Raw genomic sequence first — 18,317 nt, 5'->3', positions numbered from 1 at the left:
CATACAAACCCAAGTTCATTCTATTCAGGATCAATGTACTTTAGATGAAGAAAAATGTAAGTAAAAAACAAAAATAATAGTGAATGACTGAAATGATGTGATGCTGTAATTGAGACTATTAAATAAGATTGTTGATGCAATTTATGCAATGTTAGAAAAAGTAGTTAAACACTGTAATTAAGAGAACAAGATCTAGTATAAAACTGCCTGAATTTTAATCTTGGTGCTTCATGTATAAATTGTATGACTGGACACATGACTTGTCCTCTCCATGCCTTGGTTCCCTTATCTGTAAAACTGAAATAATTATGATACCTACCTCTTAGGGCTGCTGGGAGGAATTACTGAATTAAGGTGTGTAAAGTACCTATAACCACACCAGAAACACTCGGATGTAATCAACATTAACTGTTGTGATTTTTACAGAATTGGTGGGAGTAGACAGCCATTCACTTTGTTACATCTTTTTTTAGTAAGTAAAACTTTCCTACTTGGTAGATTTTGAAAATGTAGATTCCTAGACCTTAATATGGATTTATAGTTCCACACGATGCTTATGGAACTTCATGGGTCCATCTTTATGTCAGTCCTTTCTCTCTGCCATCCTCTTCCACTCCATTCCTGCCCTCATTGAGGGTGTGGTGAAACTGGAGAGAAGACTAGATGACATAGAAAATGACTAAGGAAAAAGACAGTTTGGGTATTACCATTAAAAAATGATAACTGTTTCATTTTTTCCTCATGATAAATTACCTGTAAGCAATAAAATTTTAAAGAATATAGAGAAATTCTCAGGAAGCAACCCTCAAAAACACTAATAAAAATAATATTTTAATAATAGCACCTTGAAGAAGGAGAGAACAACCCTGGTTTATCCCAGTAGCAGAAGGTATTAGTATTTCCTTAAGTGAAAATAATAAAGAAAAAGAAAATACCTTTTAAAGTTCCAAATTATAAATTTATAATGGTCCAAATTATAAATTTAGTTTAATAAACAATTAAAGTTCAGCAGTATATCATAAAGCTAAATCTTAGGTAATGTTTTATTATAACAAGCCATTTTAAAAAGAAGAAAAAAGAAAATCTGCAAGTAGCCAAAATGTAGGGAGTTGAATGTAGGGAGTGTCTCCCAAAATGTCCATGGAAACTCACAATGTGACTTTACTTAGAAATAAAATCTTTGTAGATGTCATTAATTAAGACAAGGTTATACTGGATTAGAGTGAGCTCCAAAGCCAATGACTGGTGTTCTTAAAGAAGAGAAGAGGACACAGGGGCAGACACACATTGGGAGAAAGCCACGTGAAGATGGAAGCAGAGATAAGAGTCATGTGGCCATAAGTCAAGGAATGCCAGGAGCTATCAGAAGCCAGAAGAGGCAAGGGAAGCTTCTTCCCTAGAGATTTCATAAGGAATATAACCCCAACCACACCTTAATTTCAGACTTCTCGCCTCCAGAACTCTGAGAGAATAAACTTCTCTTGTGTTAAGCCACCCCAGTTTGTGATACTTTGTTATGGCAGCCCTAGGACACTAATACACCAAGGAAAATGGCAGTCACAGAATTAGGTTATAAACTTAAAGACTGAACTGCCAAACCAAGTAGCAACAAACAACTCTATATTATCCTAATAGGAACAGCTAAGAACAATAGATCTCATTTTAGAAACATAGTACATACTAGAACAGTTGTGATATGTGCCTGTATTGTCATGACAAATTATATTCCCATCAACTTGAAATGCATAATTTTAGAAATGTTTTCCTTAAAATGCAATGCAATACACCTAATAAAAATTATATTTATATTTCTTTGCTGCTAAGGGACATCTATTTAGTGTATATGAATAGAAATAATCATTCTATGTTCCTAAAAGCATATATCATACCTTGCCACAAATCTTCGAGAATTTTAAAATATTCAGTTATTTCTTTTTAAAAAAGCACAAACACCTATTACAGCATTCAAAGAGTTTTCATTAAAATTGGCTACCTTGAAGCAACAGAGCTGGAGCAAAAATTTATTCAATTCTTCCTACCAAAAAAAAAATGGTTTTAAAGTATTTTTAATTAAAAGAACTTGATAAAGAACTGCTGATTGGTTCTAAAAATTTATAACATCTATTTTAAAATACATGTTATAAACTGCTTACAAGAATATTGGAGTGAAGGCATTTTTTATTGTTCTGTACTCAGAAAGCTATACTCAAAAATCAATCCATGATGCAGAGGAAGGAACATTTTCAAACTCATTCTATGAGGCCAGTATCACTCTGTTAGCAAAACAAAGATATCACTAGACAAAGATACCACACACACACACAAAAAAGAAAATGAAAATCACAGGCCAATATCACTGGTGAACATAAATGCAAAAATCCTCAACAAAGTATTAGCAAGCTAAATCTAACTCTAAGAGGATTATACACCAAGATCAAGTGGGATTTCTCCCAAAGTTGCAAGGATTCAAATATCTGCAATCAATCAATGTGATAAACCATATTAACCAGACTGAAGAATAAAAAAAAATGTGTTAATCATCTCAGTAGATGTGGGAAAAACTTTTGAAAAACGCTCCAGAAAGTGGACACAGAGGGGACATACCTCAATATAATAAAGGCCATATATGACAAACCCACTGCTAACATCATACTCAATGGTGAAAAGCTGAAAGCATTTTCTCTAAAATCAAGAATAAGGCAAGAATGCCCACTCTTAGCACTTTAATTCAACGTAGTATTGAAAGTCTTAGCCACAGAAATAAGAGAAGAAATAAGAGGAATCCAAATTGGAATAAAGAAATAAAACTCACTATTTGTAGATGACATGATACTATATATAGAAAATCCTCAAGATACTATCAGAAAAATATTAGAGCTCATCAGTGAATTAAGTACAGTCAAAGGATATAAAATTAATAGACAAAAATCTGTTGCATTTATTTACACTAAATGATGGGCTTCCCAGGCTAGTGGTAAAGAAACTGTCTGCCAATTCAGGAGACATAAGAGATGTAGGTTTGATCCCTGGGTTGGGAAGATCCCCTGGAGGAGAGCATAGCAACCCACTCCAGTATTCTTGCCTGGAGAATCCCATGGACAGAGGAGCCTGGTGGACTCCAGTCTATAGCATCTCAAAAAGTCAAACATGACTTAGGCGACTTAGCAGATCACAGCACAACAATGAACTAGCAAAAAGCGAAATTAAGGAAATAATCCCACTTACCATCATGTCAAAAAAGAATAAAATATCTAGGAATAAACCCAACTAAGGAAGTAAAAGATCTGTACTTGGAAAATTATAAGACACTGAAGAAAGAAACTGAAGACAACACAAATAGATATACTCTGTTCTTTGATTAGAGGAGTAATATTGCTAAAATGGCCATACTAGTCAAGGAAATCTACAGGTTCAATGCAATCCCTCTCAAAATACCAATGGCATTTTTCACAGAACAAGTATAATTCTAAAATTTGTATGGAAAGACAAAAGACCTCAAATAGCCAAAGCAATCTTGAGAAGAATGGAGCTGGAGGAATCCTGCTCCCGGATTTCAGACTATACTACAAAGCTACAATAATCGAAACAGTATGGTACTGGCACAAAAACAGATATGCAGTTCAACAGAACAGAATAGAGAGCCCAGAAATAAACATACACTCATGGTCAACTAATCTACAACAAATAAGGCAAGAACATAAAAATGGAGAAAAGACAGTCTCTTCACTAAGCAGTGTTAGGAAAATTTGAGGTGCATGCTTACTCGCTCAGTCATATCCAACTCTTTGTGACACTATGGACTGCAGCCCACCAGGTTCCTCTATCCATGTGATTTCCCAGGCAAGAATACTGGAGTGGGTTGCCATTTCTTAGTCCCGGGAAAATTGGACAGTTACACATAAAAGAATGAAATTGGAACATTCTCTAACACCATATACAAAAATAAACTCAAAATGGCTTAAAGACCTAAATTTAAGACCAGAAACCATAAAATTCCTGGGAGAAAATATAGGTAGAACACTCTTTGATATAAATCATAGAAATATTTTTTGGATCTATCTTCTACAGCAAATGAAATAAAAGCAAAAATAAACACATGGAACCTAAATAAACTTAAAAACTTTTGTACAGCAAAGGAAATCATTGACAAAATGAAAAGACAACCTACTGAATGGGAGAAAATATTTGCAAATGATAATACCAATAAGGGGTTAATATCCAAACTACATAGACAGATTCTCAACTCAACATTAAAAAAACAAATAACCTGATTAAGAAATGGACAGAAGACCTGAAAAGACATTTCTCCAAAGAGGAAATACAGATGGCCACAGGCACATGAAAAGATGCTCAACATGGCTGATCATAAGAGAAATTCAAAGGGAACACTTGTACACTGTTGGTGGGAATGTAATTTGGTGCAGCCACCAACACTGGATATCAGTATGGACATTTCTCAAAAAACTAGAACTACTAAATGATCCAGCAATTCCACTCTTAGGCATATATCTGAGAAAAACAAAAGCGCTAATATGAAAAGATACATGTACCCCAATGTCATACCAGCATTGTTAACAGTCTTCAAGATCTGTAATTCACCTGAATGCCCATCAATAGATGAATGAATAAAGGAGATGGAGAAGGCAATGGCACCCCACTCCAGTATTCTTGCCTGGAAAATCCCATGGGCGGAGGAGCCTGGTAGGCTGCAGTCCATGGGGTCGCTGAGGGTCAGACACGACTGAGCGACTTCACTTTCACTTTTCACTTTCATGCATTGGAGAAGGAAATGGCAACCCATTCCAGTGTTATTGCCTGGAGAATCCCAGAGAAGGGGGAGCCTGGTGGGCTGCCTTCTATGGGGTCGCACAGAGTCGGACACGACTGAAGTGACTTAGCAGCAGCAGTATATAAGCAAAATGGAATACTACTCAGCCATTAAAAAGAATTTGCCATTTGGAACAAAATGAATTGACTTCGAGGGTATTTTCATATACGAAAAAAGTCAGACAAAGAAAAACAACTACTATATGATATTATTTATATGCAGAATCTGAAAAATACAACAAACCAGTGAATATAACAAAAAGAAACAGACTTACAGATGTAGAGAACACAATAGTGGATACCATGCGGGAAATAGGCAGTCTAGGGGTAGAGAATAAGAGGTACTAACTACTATGTATAAAATAAGCTACAAGGATATATTGTACAATATACAGACTATAGCCAATATTTTATAACTATAAATGGAGTACAACCTTTAAAAATTGTGAATTACCATGTGTACACTTTAACTTACATCGCATATCAACTGTATGTGTACTCATTTGCTTCAGTCATATCCAACTCTTTGCTACCCTGTGGACTTCTCTGTCCATGGGATTTTCCATGCAAGAATACTGGAGTGGGTTGCCATTCCCTCCTCCAGGCATATTAATTGTACTTCAATTAAAAAATTAATCCATGAACCATTACTGGATATGCACATTACAATAAACTGTGGAAAATTCTGAAAGAGATGGGAATACCAGACCACCTGACCTGCCTCTTGAGAAACCTGTATGCAGGTCAGGAAGCAACAGTTAGAACTGGACATGGAACAACAGACTGGTTCCAAATAGGAAAAGGAGTACGTCAAGGCTGTATATTGTCACCCTGCTTATTTAACTTATATGCAGAGTACATCATGAGAAACGCAGGGGTGGGTGAAACACAAGCTGGAATCAAGACTGCTGGGAGAAATATCAATAACCTCAAATATGCAGATGACACCACCCTTATGGCAGAAAGTGAAGAAGAACTAAAGAGCCTCTTGATGAAAGTGAAAGAGGAGAGTGAAAACGTTGGCTTAAAGCTCAACATTCAGAAAACTAAGATCATGGCACCTGGTCTCATCACTTCATGGCAAATAAATGGAGAAACAGTGGAAACAGTGGCTGACTTTATTTTTCGGGGCTCCAAAATCACTGCAGATGGTGATTGCAGCCATGAAATTAAAAGACGCTTACTCCTTACAGTTATGACCAACCTAGATAGCATATTAAAAAGCAGAGACATTACTTTGTCAACAAAGGTTCATCTAGTCAAGGCTATCATTTTTCCAGTGGATGTGAGATGTATGGATGTAAGAGTTGGACTATAAAGAAAGCCGAGCATTGAAGAATTGATGCTTTTGAACTGTGGTGTTGGAGAAGACTCTGGAGAGTTCCTTGGACTGCAAGGAGATCCAACCAGTGCATCCTAAAGAGATCAGTCCTGGGTGTTCATTGGAAGGACCGATGTTGAAGCTGAAACTCCAATACTTTGGCCACCTGATGTGAAGAGCTGACTCATTTGAAAAGACCCTGATGCTGGGAAAGATTGAGGGCAGGAGGAAAAGGGGACGAAAGAGGATGAGATGGTTAGATGCCATTACTGACTCAATGGACATGGGTTTGGGTGGACTCCGGGAGTTGGTGATGAATAGGGAGGCCTGGTGTGCTGCGGTTCATGGGGTCGCAAAGAGTTGGACACAATTGAGCAACTGAATTGAACTGAATATTACACTGTTGCTTTGTAACAGTCTTCCCACTTCCAAGGGACAAAAGGTTTAATTTGAATACACAAGCAATTATTTTACTACCTGTTTTGAAGACTAACAGAATAATACAAATATAGAACAACAGCAGCAAAAATAATAGGAAGTACTTTACATAGCACATACTATCAGCCAGGCCCTGTTCTAGGCACCTAACTTGTATTATCTCATTTAATACTTACAAAAACCTTATGAGGCAATTACAATCCTTACCAATGTACTATAAATTACAAATCTGAGAAATAGGGAGGTTAAATAATTTGCTTATGGTCACAGAGTGGCTTCACAACTCCAGCTCTAAAGAATCAATGCACCATATTACTTCTCAACTTTGTATAGTCAGTAGAATTATTTTGAAAAAGAGAGAAGGAGGAAGGAGATAGAAAGTCAAAGTGTGAATTGGAAAAATTATTAAATTTAGTCAATAAATGAAAATAAGGTTATAATAATGTGGTATTAAAAATCTTACTGGCTTCCCTGGTGGCTCAGATGGCTTATATTCCTTTAAGAAGACAAAATACACAAGAATCCCATTATCCAAATTAAATTGTTCTAAAGAAAAACAATGCTCAACAAGTACCTGTAGCCATCATCTCTGATGTACCTCTTCCAGGATATATTCTCTATTCTTCTAACAATAACTCTGACTTCAAGTGGAGAGGAAATCACCTACAATTCCAGTCCATGTGATCTGATCTAAGCTAATCAGTGCATCTCTTTCTCTGGGACATGATTGGTTTAGGAATGAGCACATGATCCAAACCTGTTCAGAGTGAGCCTCAAGGAGTTTTTCTGAGAATTCTGGAAGACTCATCTATTTCTTTGGAATTCAGACTAGGAATGAAACACTCTGGCTGCCATACTGTAATCTTTTGGGGCAGAAGAATGCAGCCAACAGCAAAGAAGCAGAATCAAAAGCCAGAATTTGTCTAGTTCATCATGGTGTATCAAATCAATTCATCTTGATTACTGTTTGCATCATGGATTAAATAGTACTTAACTCTATCTATTGGAGAAGGCAATGGCACCCCACTCCAGCACTCTTGCCTGGAAAATCCCATGGATGGAGGAGCCTGGTAGGCTGCAGTCCATGGAGTCGCTAAGAGTTGGACACAACTGAGCGACTTCACTTTCACTTTTCACTTTCATGCATTGGAGAAGGAAATGGCAACCCACTCCAGTGTTCTTGCCTGGAGAATCCCGGGGATGGAGGAGCCTGGTGGGCTGCCGTCTACAGGGCCACACAGAGTCAGACACGACTGAAGCGACTTAGCAGCAGCAGCAGGAAGTACCCTGTAAGAACCTGCTTTGCTCCCTGCCAAAGGAAAAGGTCTTCCTAGTTATACAATTGCAAGTGGATGCAGTTTGGGCCAAGGAGCATATCAACTGTGTCTTCCTGCTCGTGTAAAAGCCATATCAATCCTCCTAGCTTCAATATATCCCGACCCTTAACACATTTGACTCTGGAAAAATTCATCGCTATTTCTCTTTACTACCCAGACCTTCTGAAGAGAGCATTTCACAAATATCTGTAGCTATCATTTGTCATTCCTCTCCTCCAATGTTTGTTCCTTCTTATTCCAATAACATCTATGACTTTAAGGTGGCATTCTCTTCCCTCTTAAACCTTGAGATATGACATCCCGTTCACTGACTTCAACCTCTAACCCTACCATTTCCTCCCTTAATCCTGGTACATATTTTCTCTAATTTCAAAAACAGTTCCCTGGTTTGCCGATTTTCTTTCAATCTTCAATAAATATCATCTTTTGTCTTTTCTTTTTTCTGGGCCCAATCTCATTTTATATTTTCCTGTTCCCTTTGCAGTGAGGTGAGGCCATGACTGAGTTCTGGTCAATGGAATGGAAATGGAAAAGATGTATGCCGCTTCCAGCCTGGTCCTTATAAACCTCCCTCACTCAGGCTTCTTTCTTTGCTATCCGTTAGAAGAATGAAAAGAAGTTGAAAGTCCATGACTGATCGTGTGAAGCAAGAGTGCCTCAATCCAGCCCCACCAAGAGGAGTTTTATTGACTTCTTATAGCAAGGTGAATTAAATTGTTATTAAGCTACTGAAATTCTGGTATTGTTAGTTAACTTCTCCTAATGTCCTGACTAATACATTAATCAAAACCATTCACGTTACATAATCCTTTATTTCAGCCTATCTTTCTTTAAAACTTTAACTCATTTACTCTTTTGACCTTATAAGCTGCCTACCTGGAAAAACTTCAGTTCAGGGTACTAATTCCATTGTCTGCTTTCTCAGCTTTATTCTCCCTCCCAGCTGTGGAGTAGAAAAGTAAATTCACAAGGCCAAGAGAACTGGTACTACCGTGGTTTGTCCATGTGATGCATGGGATCTTCTACCAGTCCATTCATTTGACAACTTCCCTGGTGTTTCCTGAGTCCTTGGAAATATCTAATACTACTTGACCATTCTCTTTTTGAAACTTTCTCTTCCTTGAACTTTCCTTCTACTATTCTCCAAGTTTTCCTATCTCTTTAATCACTTCTGAGGCTTCTTTTCAGTTCCTTGATCTGTCCCAACTCTTCTTTCTCCATAGTCCTTTAAATCCCACAATTCCTTCTGTTCTTATTCTCTGAGGTGATCTCATCTACTGCTATGGCTTCACCTCTGATGTATACATTGACAACTGTAAAACATATCTCCAGCCTAGACAAGTCGTGAACCTCAAACTCTACTGACATCTCCATTAGGCACAAAAATGTATCTGAAAACTGAAATCACCACTTCTCTCACCTTCACTGAAATCTGCTCCTCCCTCATCTGTACTCCCTGTCACCAGACCTCCTTAGCCATAGCCTGGGAGAATGACTTCACACTGCCCCCCACTCCACAACTATTTATAACTCTCTTCATCCTCTAAATACATCTTGAATCTACCCTTCTCCTATGTACCTCCTGCTGCTGACATTTGTATTTTCTTACCTGAATTATTTCAAAAATGTCTTCATCAATTTCCATATATTTAGTTTTATTCCTCCAAATCACTTCATATGGCTAACACACAGATCTTTCCAACATATAAATCAGATGATATCTGTTCCCTACTGGAAATCTTTAGTTGTCCCCTATTTTGGGAATAAACAGTTCTCTGACTCTTCTGAAGTCTAGACACTTTAATCCAATTTCCCACTGGACATTTTCACTCCAGTCTTCCATAGTGACTCATACTCAATGTAACTATCCTTCCTCAGTATGTTCCTTTCTCTATGAAGAGCACCACCACCTTATCTGTGCCTATATCACATGTCTGGACAGCACCGCTGACAATCCCCAGACTTCTCTTCAACATCTGATTCATCACAAATCCTTTCGCTTTCTACCTAATACCTACCTAATATCCTAAATTCCTCCTGAATTCATCAGCTTCTTCTCAAACCTAGTACAGAGACCTTAGCTAGCCCAGATCACCATAATCTTTTGTCTGCAACAGCCTCCTTCCACACTATAAGCAGAATGATCTTTCCAAAGTATTATTATGATTGCACTTAAAACCTTACAATAATACTCCACTGCTTTCATGGTCACATACACACAAAAATAGCTTCAATGGAGCTTATTGTCCTAGTGAAAGAAAATAAAAAATAATAAATAAACAAGATAATAATGGCAAGATTTGGGGGAGGGAAGGTGACGTTAGATTTAATCTTCAGGACCAGCCTCTTACTGAAGTGATGTTTCCATTAAGCGTGAAGTATCAGAAAGAGCTAACCTTGAAAAGGGAGACAGACTCCAATTACTTAACATCATCCCCACTGGAATGTGAGCTCCCTGATAGTAGGGCCCATGATTTAGTCATCATTCTAATGTCTACCATAGTTTTTGACACTCATAGGTTTCAAATACACATGTGCTGAGTGAAGAGGTGAATGAAGTTTACACTGAAATTTCTGGGCAGTGCAACTTTAGGCTAATTGTGTGTTCACATTTATTTTTTCATACATTTGCTGACACCATCTTGTAGGAAAATTTCTAAGCAAGCAAATTTCTAGGCAGACAGAAACAAATAGGGATTTAGACTTTAAGGAGGAACTTTTCTTTCTTTATATCCTTCTAAAATATTTCAGAACAGATTCTGCATAGCCATCTCTTACAATCAGGAGCCCAAAGTGGATATCAGAATGGATGAAGCATTTGCTAGGATAGAACAGAGTATTTTAGTCCCAACAACCATAAAAGCTGACATCAATTAGCAGGCTGGACTCCAAGACTCCATGGTTTTGGGCTTCTTGATAAGCAAAAAAAAAAAAAAAATTTTAAACACAGCTTCTGGAAGGAGGTTGGAAATGTAAAAATGTAATTCCAATTTCAAATTTGACAAAAATTATTTTTATATAAATCCAAATCAATCTCAGTTACTCAGATTCATAAAGAAAAGGATTTCAAATTATGATGGTTTATTTCTATGAAGCAGAAAAAAATTAAGGATTCTTTAAAATATATTGTATTTAACTATTGGATTTGATTCCGAAAAGGAAGATATTCAGGTTTATAACCTCTTACTAGCAAAATGAAATGTTAAAACAACAGCAGCAACAAATTTGGCAGCAAAACCTTGAATTGATGTAAAAACTTTTGTCTTTCGTTTAATCTGCTTAGTATGATTATCATTTGTTTCACTGCAGAAATACAATGTGTTTAAGTACAGAGTACTGCCTCTGACCCCACAGCAATACTGAATAATATATGATATATACAATATTTTTCTAAAATCCAGAAAGTTCTGACCCTCAAGACACATCTGGCCCCAGAGGTTTTGGATATACGATCTGTATTCTATTATAACATTCACCCCAATTCTATTATCTTGAGTTATAAAACTTTCATAATGCATGGGCTTTGAAGTACTCAGTGAAAGTAAAGCCCCAGAAACACAATTAGCATGATTTTAGCATTTGGAAGCAATATGTTCAGAGTTTCCTTTCAAATCTGATTTAAAATGTGCATTTATGCCACTATACTAATGCTTTTCCAATCAGCATAAACTTCTATGAGCTAGAGCTTCTGACCATGAACAAAATTTTATAGATAAAACCATTATACCACACCTAGACTTAATCTGGGCACTGTAATCTACAAAATAATTGCTATAGCTTCTAATTTTCCAAATGTTTCATTCTCTCATTTTATAACTCATAATTTTCTTATACTTAATATTCTTTTTCTCCCCAAAGTTTCAAGAAACAACACCTACTTGCCTGGAGCAAAGTTTCTACTCTTTATAGGGCACATATCTAGTAAGCTGCAAACCTCATTATGGAGGTTATTTTTGGTTCTCACAATCACCTGGCAGAGAAATTTTCTATTCTTCCCATCACACAATTGAGCAAACTCAGGTTCAATTTGTCCAAGGCCACAGGGCTACTAAGTGACAGAGGAGAATTTGAACCAAGGAATACCTAGCTACAAAGTTTGTTTCTTCCAAAACATCATGAAGAAAATAATCTACCCATCCTCCAATCTCATTCTCAAGTTATGCATAGCTGGAAGAAAGACTTCAGGGCTGCCTCACCCATGCTATAAATGAGTATAATTGCTTCTTTCTTCTAATGCCTATGCTAGTAATTTGACAGTATTTTATAATTTCATTAAGCGAAGATATAGCATCTGGTTTTAAAACTTTAAGCCGTATAAAATGTCAATCAATGTAATTTTGCTTTTTGTTTTATTATTTTTTAAAAGAATAAATATAAATAATTGATATTGGGCAGGGTTATCAACAGGTATATCAAAATCAAATGTTTAATATTCACCCACCTTTTAGAAGTGTCATCTACATTTATTGGAAATATTATACAAGGGGAAGAAAAATGCTTACATCTCATAACAACATAGCATAAAAGGACAGAGATGAAGGTCATTAATGATTTTAATTATTTTAAGGCCCATTAAAATTAGAGAAATATCAAAGCACCCACAGTGTTAAATGTTTATTATTATAGCATTTTAGAATTCACTAGTTCATACCTTTCAATCACAGCAAGTTATTAGCAGTGAAGGGATGAACCCTCTTAAGAGGATTTTTATTTCAATGATAGGGTGTTATGGACAAGACAATCTAAGTTTAAAAAAATTAGTAGCAAGCGCTAGTTGAGTTAATCAGTTAAAGACAAACTGTGCCCTTGGGAAGCTAAATGAAAAAGCAACAGTAAAGCTTACAGAACTTAGCTCGTACAATTTGCCTTGAAGGCGGAAGATTGGTTCCCTGAAATAGCAAAGAATTATATGCTTTAGTTCAGAAAAAAAAGTTTTTAAAATAAAGTCTATTATTACCTCTTCTCCTTTCAAAACAATGGAAAAAATTCTAGAGCAGAGGTTTCAATTTGTTCAATAATTGTACCTCTGAATTAAAAAAAAGAAAACTATAAAATCATCATTGTTTTGACTTGAAAAGAAATAACAATGCAAATATTCATTATCACATAAAACATAAAAGAAACAAACTGTCAGAGTTAATGCAGTCTCTGCAGAGCGCTATTAGTTGGAGACAGCTGGTCAGCCCAAAACAGGAAAACTCAAAAGATCAGATCTTCTTAGGAATTAACATCTTCATTAACCAACATGATTTGGCGTGGCAGAGATTAAATCTTATATCCAACAGCTGCCTTCTTTATGAGCTGTCCCTTCACTGTTACCAAGCTGTGCAAATGTGTGAACTAGTCAGCAGCACCAGAAAGCTCATGCAACTACTCACCGTATTTTAACCTTGCACTGACTCACAAGTTTGATGTTAAATCAAATTTAGGGGTAATATAAGCAAGCAAAGTAGGACACAAGGAGTCAAATTTGAAAAGCAGAGCAAATAGCAGAAAAGTTATTTAAAATAAATCAATAGGGTTAACTGCATAAAATAGCCAAAACAAACAAACAAACAAAAATGCAATTCACTCCAAAAACTTTAAAAGCAAAACAAAACAAAAAGCTGCATTTCCAGCAAAATTTGCACATGATTAATTTGCGTTAAAAAAGTCAATCAAGCAATTTAGTTCAAATTCTTTGGAGCATGCATGCACTGATTCTTTTGAACAATTCCTACCTGATTTCCAATTGTGTTTTTCTTGTGAACCTGACTGCTTCTCTGCTGAGCACTGAGAAAAGCAAAGGAGAGTAGCACTGAAGAAACTTTTAAGATTTTTTTCTGAGCAAGTAACAGATACTAAAATAAATACAGGCATTTATCAACTGAGGCAGAGCTAATATAAAAAATCCAGGTCAGTTTAATTCTGGAAGCAAAACCAACTCAGTGGAACTTCTAGAACCAACCAGTTAATCACAAAATAACAATATAAAAAAATAATACACCACAGGAAGAAAAGTTGTATTGCTATGTTAATAACAGTATTTGTGATGTCCCACAGGCATATAAGATTGTTGCACTAAAAATTGATAGTTAGCACCTTTTGAGTGTATGTCATGTTCTAAGCACTTTACAGGTATTAGTGATTTTATCTAAATTTTAACTCTGTGAGGTAGTTACCAATAGTAACAGATGGAGAGACTGAGTCACAGGGAAGCTAAGTGTCTTTCCCAAAGTTACTCCGCTAACAAGTGCTAGTACAGCTTGGACCCATCTTGCCAATACTAGACTCATATGTTCTCAACTCATATGTTTTCAACTCAACATTTCCAACTGGATGTCTAATGGGCATCTCAAACTTAATCTACCAAAACTGAACTCGTGATATCCTCCCTAAATTCCTTTCTATCCACACTCTTCCACTTCTTAATTAGTGGCAATTCCACATTTCCAAGTGCTTAAGCCAAATCCTTGGTTCCTCTTTCTATTACTTCCATATCAAATCACCAAAAAATGTTATGGGTTCTACTTCTCAAAATGTATTTAAAACTCAACATCTTTTTACCACTTCCATTGCTACCACCTTGGCCTAAGCCACTATTATCTCTCACTTGCACCATTACAATCACTTACTGTTTGGTCTCTGCTTATACATGTGTCCCCATAATGTCTAGTCTCAACACAGAAGCCAGAGTGATACTTTTAAAAGGGGGTTCATGTCATTCTTCTCCTCAAAACCCTCTACTGCTATGCAACACAATTACACTCAGGGTAAAAGTCAAAACTCTTACAATGGTCTGCAAAGTCCCTGAACCCTACTCTAACCTCTTTGACTCATATCCTCCTGTTTCCCACTTTTTGCATTAAAGAGGTCCAGCCATACTGATCTCTCTTTTTTCTTTTAACCCCACCAGGCACACTCCCACCTCAAAGACTTTACACTAGCTCCTCCACCAGCCTCAAAAATACACTCCCACCATATACCTGCACGGCTCCCAACACCATCTCCTTCAAGTTTTCATTCAAATTTATCTTTTCTGTGAGACCTATCATGATGGAGTCTCATTCTCATTATGCTATTTTATTTTTCTCTATGGCATTTTTCACCTTAAAACACACTATAGAGTTTCTACTCATTTGTGTGTGTGTGTTTATTAGCTGCCTCCCTCCATTAGAATGAAAGCTCCTTGCGAGCAGGCGGTTTTGCCTGTTTCATTCACTGCTATAACCCCAGTGGCTAGAAACTACCTGGTGCATAGCTGGATTCAACAAATATCTGTTGAATGAGAAATCCAGTGAGGCTGGTATTACGACATAAGCACAGAGGAGATGACATTCCAGATACGACCCCAACATTTAACTCCGGACTTCTCATGATTAGGCACTATGTTACTCTCTCTCTCAAAAGAACAAAGGCTTTCTTTCAATGAGTCCATGAGTAAACACATATCAATATAAGACAATACAACTCATTTTGGTTATTTTGAGAAGACTAGCAATACTGAGCCCTCTGACTAGTTGTTTAGCTGTTTATAAAAGCTGTTTCAGAGGTCAATGAAATAGTCTAAAACAGAGGAAAGGTAGGTTTAGGTCATCAGTCAACTGTTTAAAGTAGTGGGATATTATAGTTCAGTAACACATCAGAAATCAACACCACACTTAGAAGAGTTGCTCAAAATGGCAATCTTTTATAATCTCCCATGATGTATTTAAGCTGTTTCCCTTTATACGCATAAAAAAACTATATACTACATATACCTGAGGGAGGGGAAGAGGTAGGTGCTGAAAGGCCACACTGTATTTGATTACTAAAGATATTTTGTGTGCATCTTTCTTTTTCACTTTGCTAATTTCAGAATTTAGCTTTTCTCTTTCAGTTCTTATTTTTCTAGTTTTTAGTTAAATGTGTAATTTCCTTAATCACTATGAGATTCACCTCTCTCTAAGCTTCTCTTCATAATCCACATCTATATTACTCAGGTATTTGTGGTGAGGTTGTGAACGAGGTGAATGTTGGGTCTGTGGCCCACACTGATTTCTGACTGTCCACCGTACCCTGAGGCACGGAGTGTCTACTACTCTTCCTGGGGCTTCAGACCCTATGCTTTCTTTCTCCAGGATCCTCCAAGCTTTCTTCTCTCTTCTGGGAAGAAATGGGAAAACTACTACTACAACGTGACCATGCCTTCTTCATGGATATGGCCATCTCTCCCAAGCATCTACTTGTGTTTTGGAGTTCTTTAAAGGGGAACTATTTTAAAATAAATTACTGACTGGTAGTGGTAACTTCAAACTATGGCAGACTTATAGGTGTTTACTTTGGAGTAGGTGAACTAGTGGGGACCCTTGAATTATCTATGGGTCTCCTTAAAATCGTATAAAAGAAGCTGAATGTAAAGTAAAAAAAATAGATTGTGGATGACTCCTTGTGCTAACTTAGGCAAACAGTATGACCTAAATGGACCTTAGTTTCTTGGCTTTCTTGGCTATAAAGTGTGTGTATGTGTGTGTTAAGAGACAGAGAGACAGAGACAAGGATTGAGGGATTGTACTAGGCACTTCTTAAGTGCCTTTTAGATCCAAGATTCCTTGAGATGCAAAGTCACTCTCAGATGCTTATGAAATCTACCAGGAGAGATGTTCCACTGACAAAGAACATTCAGCTACTAAATAATGCATGTATAGGATCTATCACTTGTAACAATATTCAGGGGGAAAAGACATTTATTTTATAAGATACTCTCAGATATTAGGGTTAGAACAAATACTAAATTACCTTACTTTTCACCTAAAAAAAATAATCTTTTTGCAACAACTGGTCCCATGAATCCAAAGATACTGTCGTTAATGATGTATTTAGGTACTTAAGGTTACTCCGTTAAGTAACATTATAATAAAAAATAAGCTGCCTAGTTAGAAAATATCCTTTATCATAATCCTTAGGAATGCAATGATAACTGAACTGAAAGTATCTTAAAATACTTATTTAAAAAATGTGTTCACAGAAAACCATGTAAGGACTTGGAAGTTCATTTAAGTCTTTGGATATATCCTTGGTGATAGGTCTTTAACTGGTTATCTCTGCAATATTGTACAACACACCTACATATAATGCTTTAATTTGACATAAGTAAAAAACTTTAAGGTATCAATTATCTGAAAGGCACTCTGTGGAACATATAAACATAAATAAGGTATGGTCCTTGTAATGAGAGCCTACAATTTATCTAGTGTGGGTAGTGATATACATACACAAAACATAAATAACAAAGGGATAAGCTCTGAAAGAATAAATTTGTGAAGCTGCAATAGAAAGCCAATAAAAGTGCCTCTGTTTCAAACAGGGGATATAATTACCACCATATCTTATTATCTGTGTATATATTTGTTATTAATCATATAAATTCCTACTACACACAAGTCACTGTGGAAGCTTTCACCAGAACATTAAAACACATGAGAGCAAATTAGGTTAATTAGTTTAATGTTGAGACATAATGATTTTGAAAGTATACAACAAGATGTTTAAACTGTATAAAAATAAGAGCACACTGAAAGACATGCAAAGAAAAGTAATCCACTTTTACCTCAGCTCAAAAAGATGTTTTTGCATTATTTGTTTCTATCCATGTCCATGTGCATATGCAATAAAAGACTGTAATAATATAAGAATGTGCCAAGGGGTAGGTGTGACCATTTATCAAATAAATTGCGTACGGTAATTTCTCTGAATGCTCAGAGACAAAAAAGATCATTTTTGGTCTGATCTGATTTGAGATTTTCATAGAACACTTGAAGTAAAGTTTTAATAGAGGAAGAAAATCAACTGCATTCTAAGAGAATGCAGTAGCATATGCAAAGCTAGTAGGTAGAAAGATGGGGCATGTAGGGAAGCTGTACAAAAAAAAATTATTATGGCAAAAATTATAGGACCATAGACTTGGGTTTGTAAATGACCTTAAAAGCCACCTAGTACAATAACTCTATGTTAGGGCCAATTATGGAGAATTTGGTCATTACACTGAAGGCAGCAGAAAGTATTTAAAATTTCTGAGCCAGAAAGTAGCATGATCAAAGAAGTGTTTTATTAAATAATACTTCCCTGAAATAGGCAGTATCGACTCTGAACCAGGGAAGACAGGAAGCAGCCAGCCTTAACTCCTCCCTATGACTGTTGGAATCCTGCCCAGCCTTCAAAATCAAAGCCAGAACCATTTCTGGATTATGCGTTCTCAGAACCTCCAGTTATCTCTCCTTCCCACGAACTCCACAAGCTCTGGGTCTGTGCCTGTATTCTATAAACAGGACTATGTTATAGGCAGGTCTCTAATTCCCCTCCAACAAGGTCTGCTCCCTGATGGCCAATGGTGTGTTGCATTAATTAGTATCTCACCTCTCTCACCACTTGCATGG

The 18,317-nt window shown here is 36.5% G+C and overlaps 1 protein-coding gene across 11 annotated transcripts in view; it reads right to left on the bottom strand.

Annotated features, from left to right (window-relative positions):
* The window catches only part of DNM3 (dynamin 3), a 649,041-nt gene that overhangs the window by 338,392 nt on the left and 292,332 nt on the right, over window positions 1–18,317 (bottom strand). For 7 of the 11 annotated variants that reach the window (XM_027564824.1, XM_027564820.1, XM_027564823.1 and 4 more), the window contains exons 13-14: window positions 13,644–13,695; window positions 12,783–12,812 (exon numbers count right to left, since the gene is read on the bottom strand). In XM_027564824.1, coding sequence (XP_027420625.1) covers window positions 12,783–12,812; window positions 13,644–13,695 — 82 coding nt within the window. The remainder of the gene's footprint in view (window positions 1–12,782; window positions 12,813–13,643; window positions 13,696–18,317) is intronic. The other 4 variants (XM_027564826.1, XM_027564819.1, XM_027564822.1 and 1 more) reach the window with 1 other exon arrangement.

Source organism: Bos indicus x Bos taurus, chromosome 16, assembly GCF_003369695.1.
Source record: "Bos indicus x Bos taurus breed Angus x Brahman F1 hybrid chromosome 16, Bos_hybrid_MaternalHap_v2.0, whole genome shotgun sequence".
Classification (NCBI taxonomy): domain Eukaryota; kingdom Metazoa; phylum Chordata; class Mammalia; order Artiodactyla; family Bovidae; genus Bos; species Bos indicus x Bos taurus.
This window is presented reverse-complemented; position numbering and strand designations above follow the sequence as displayed.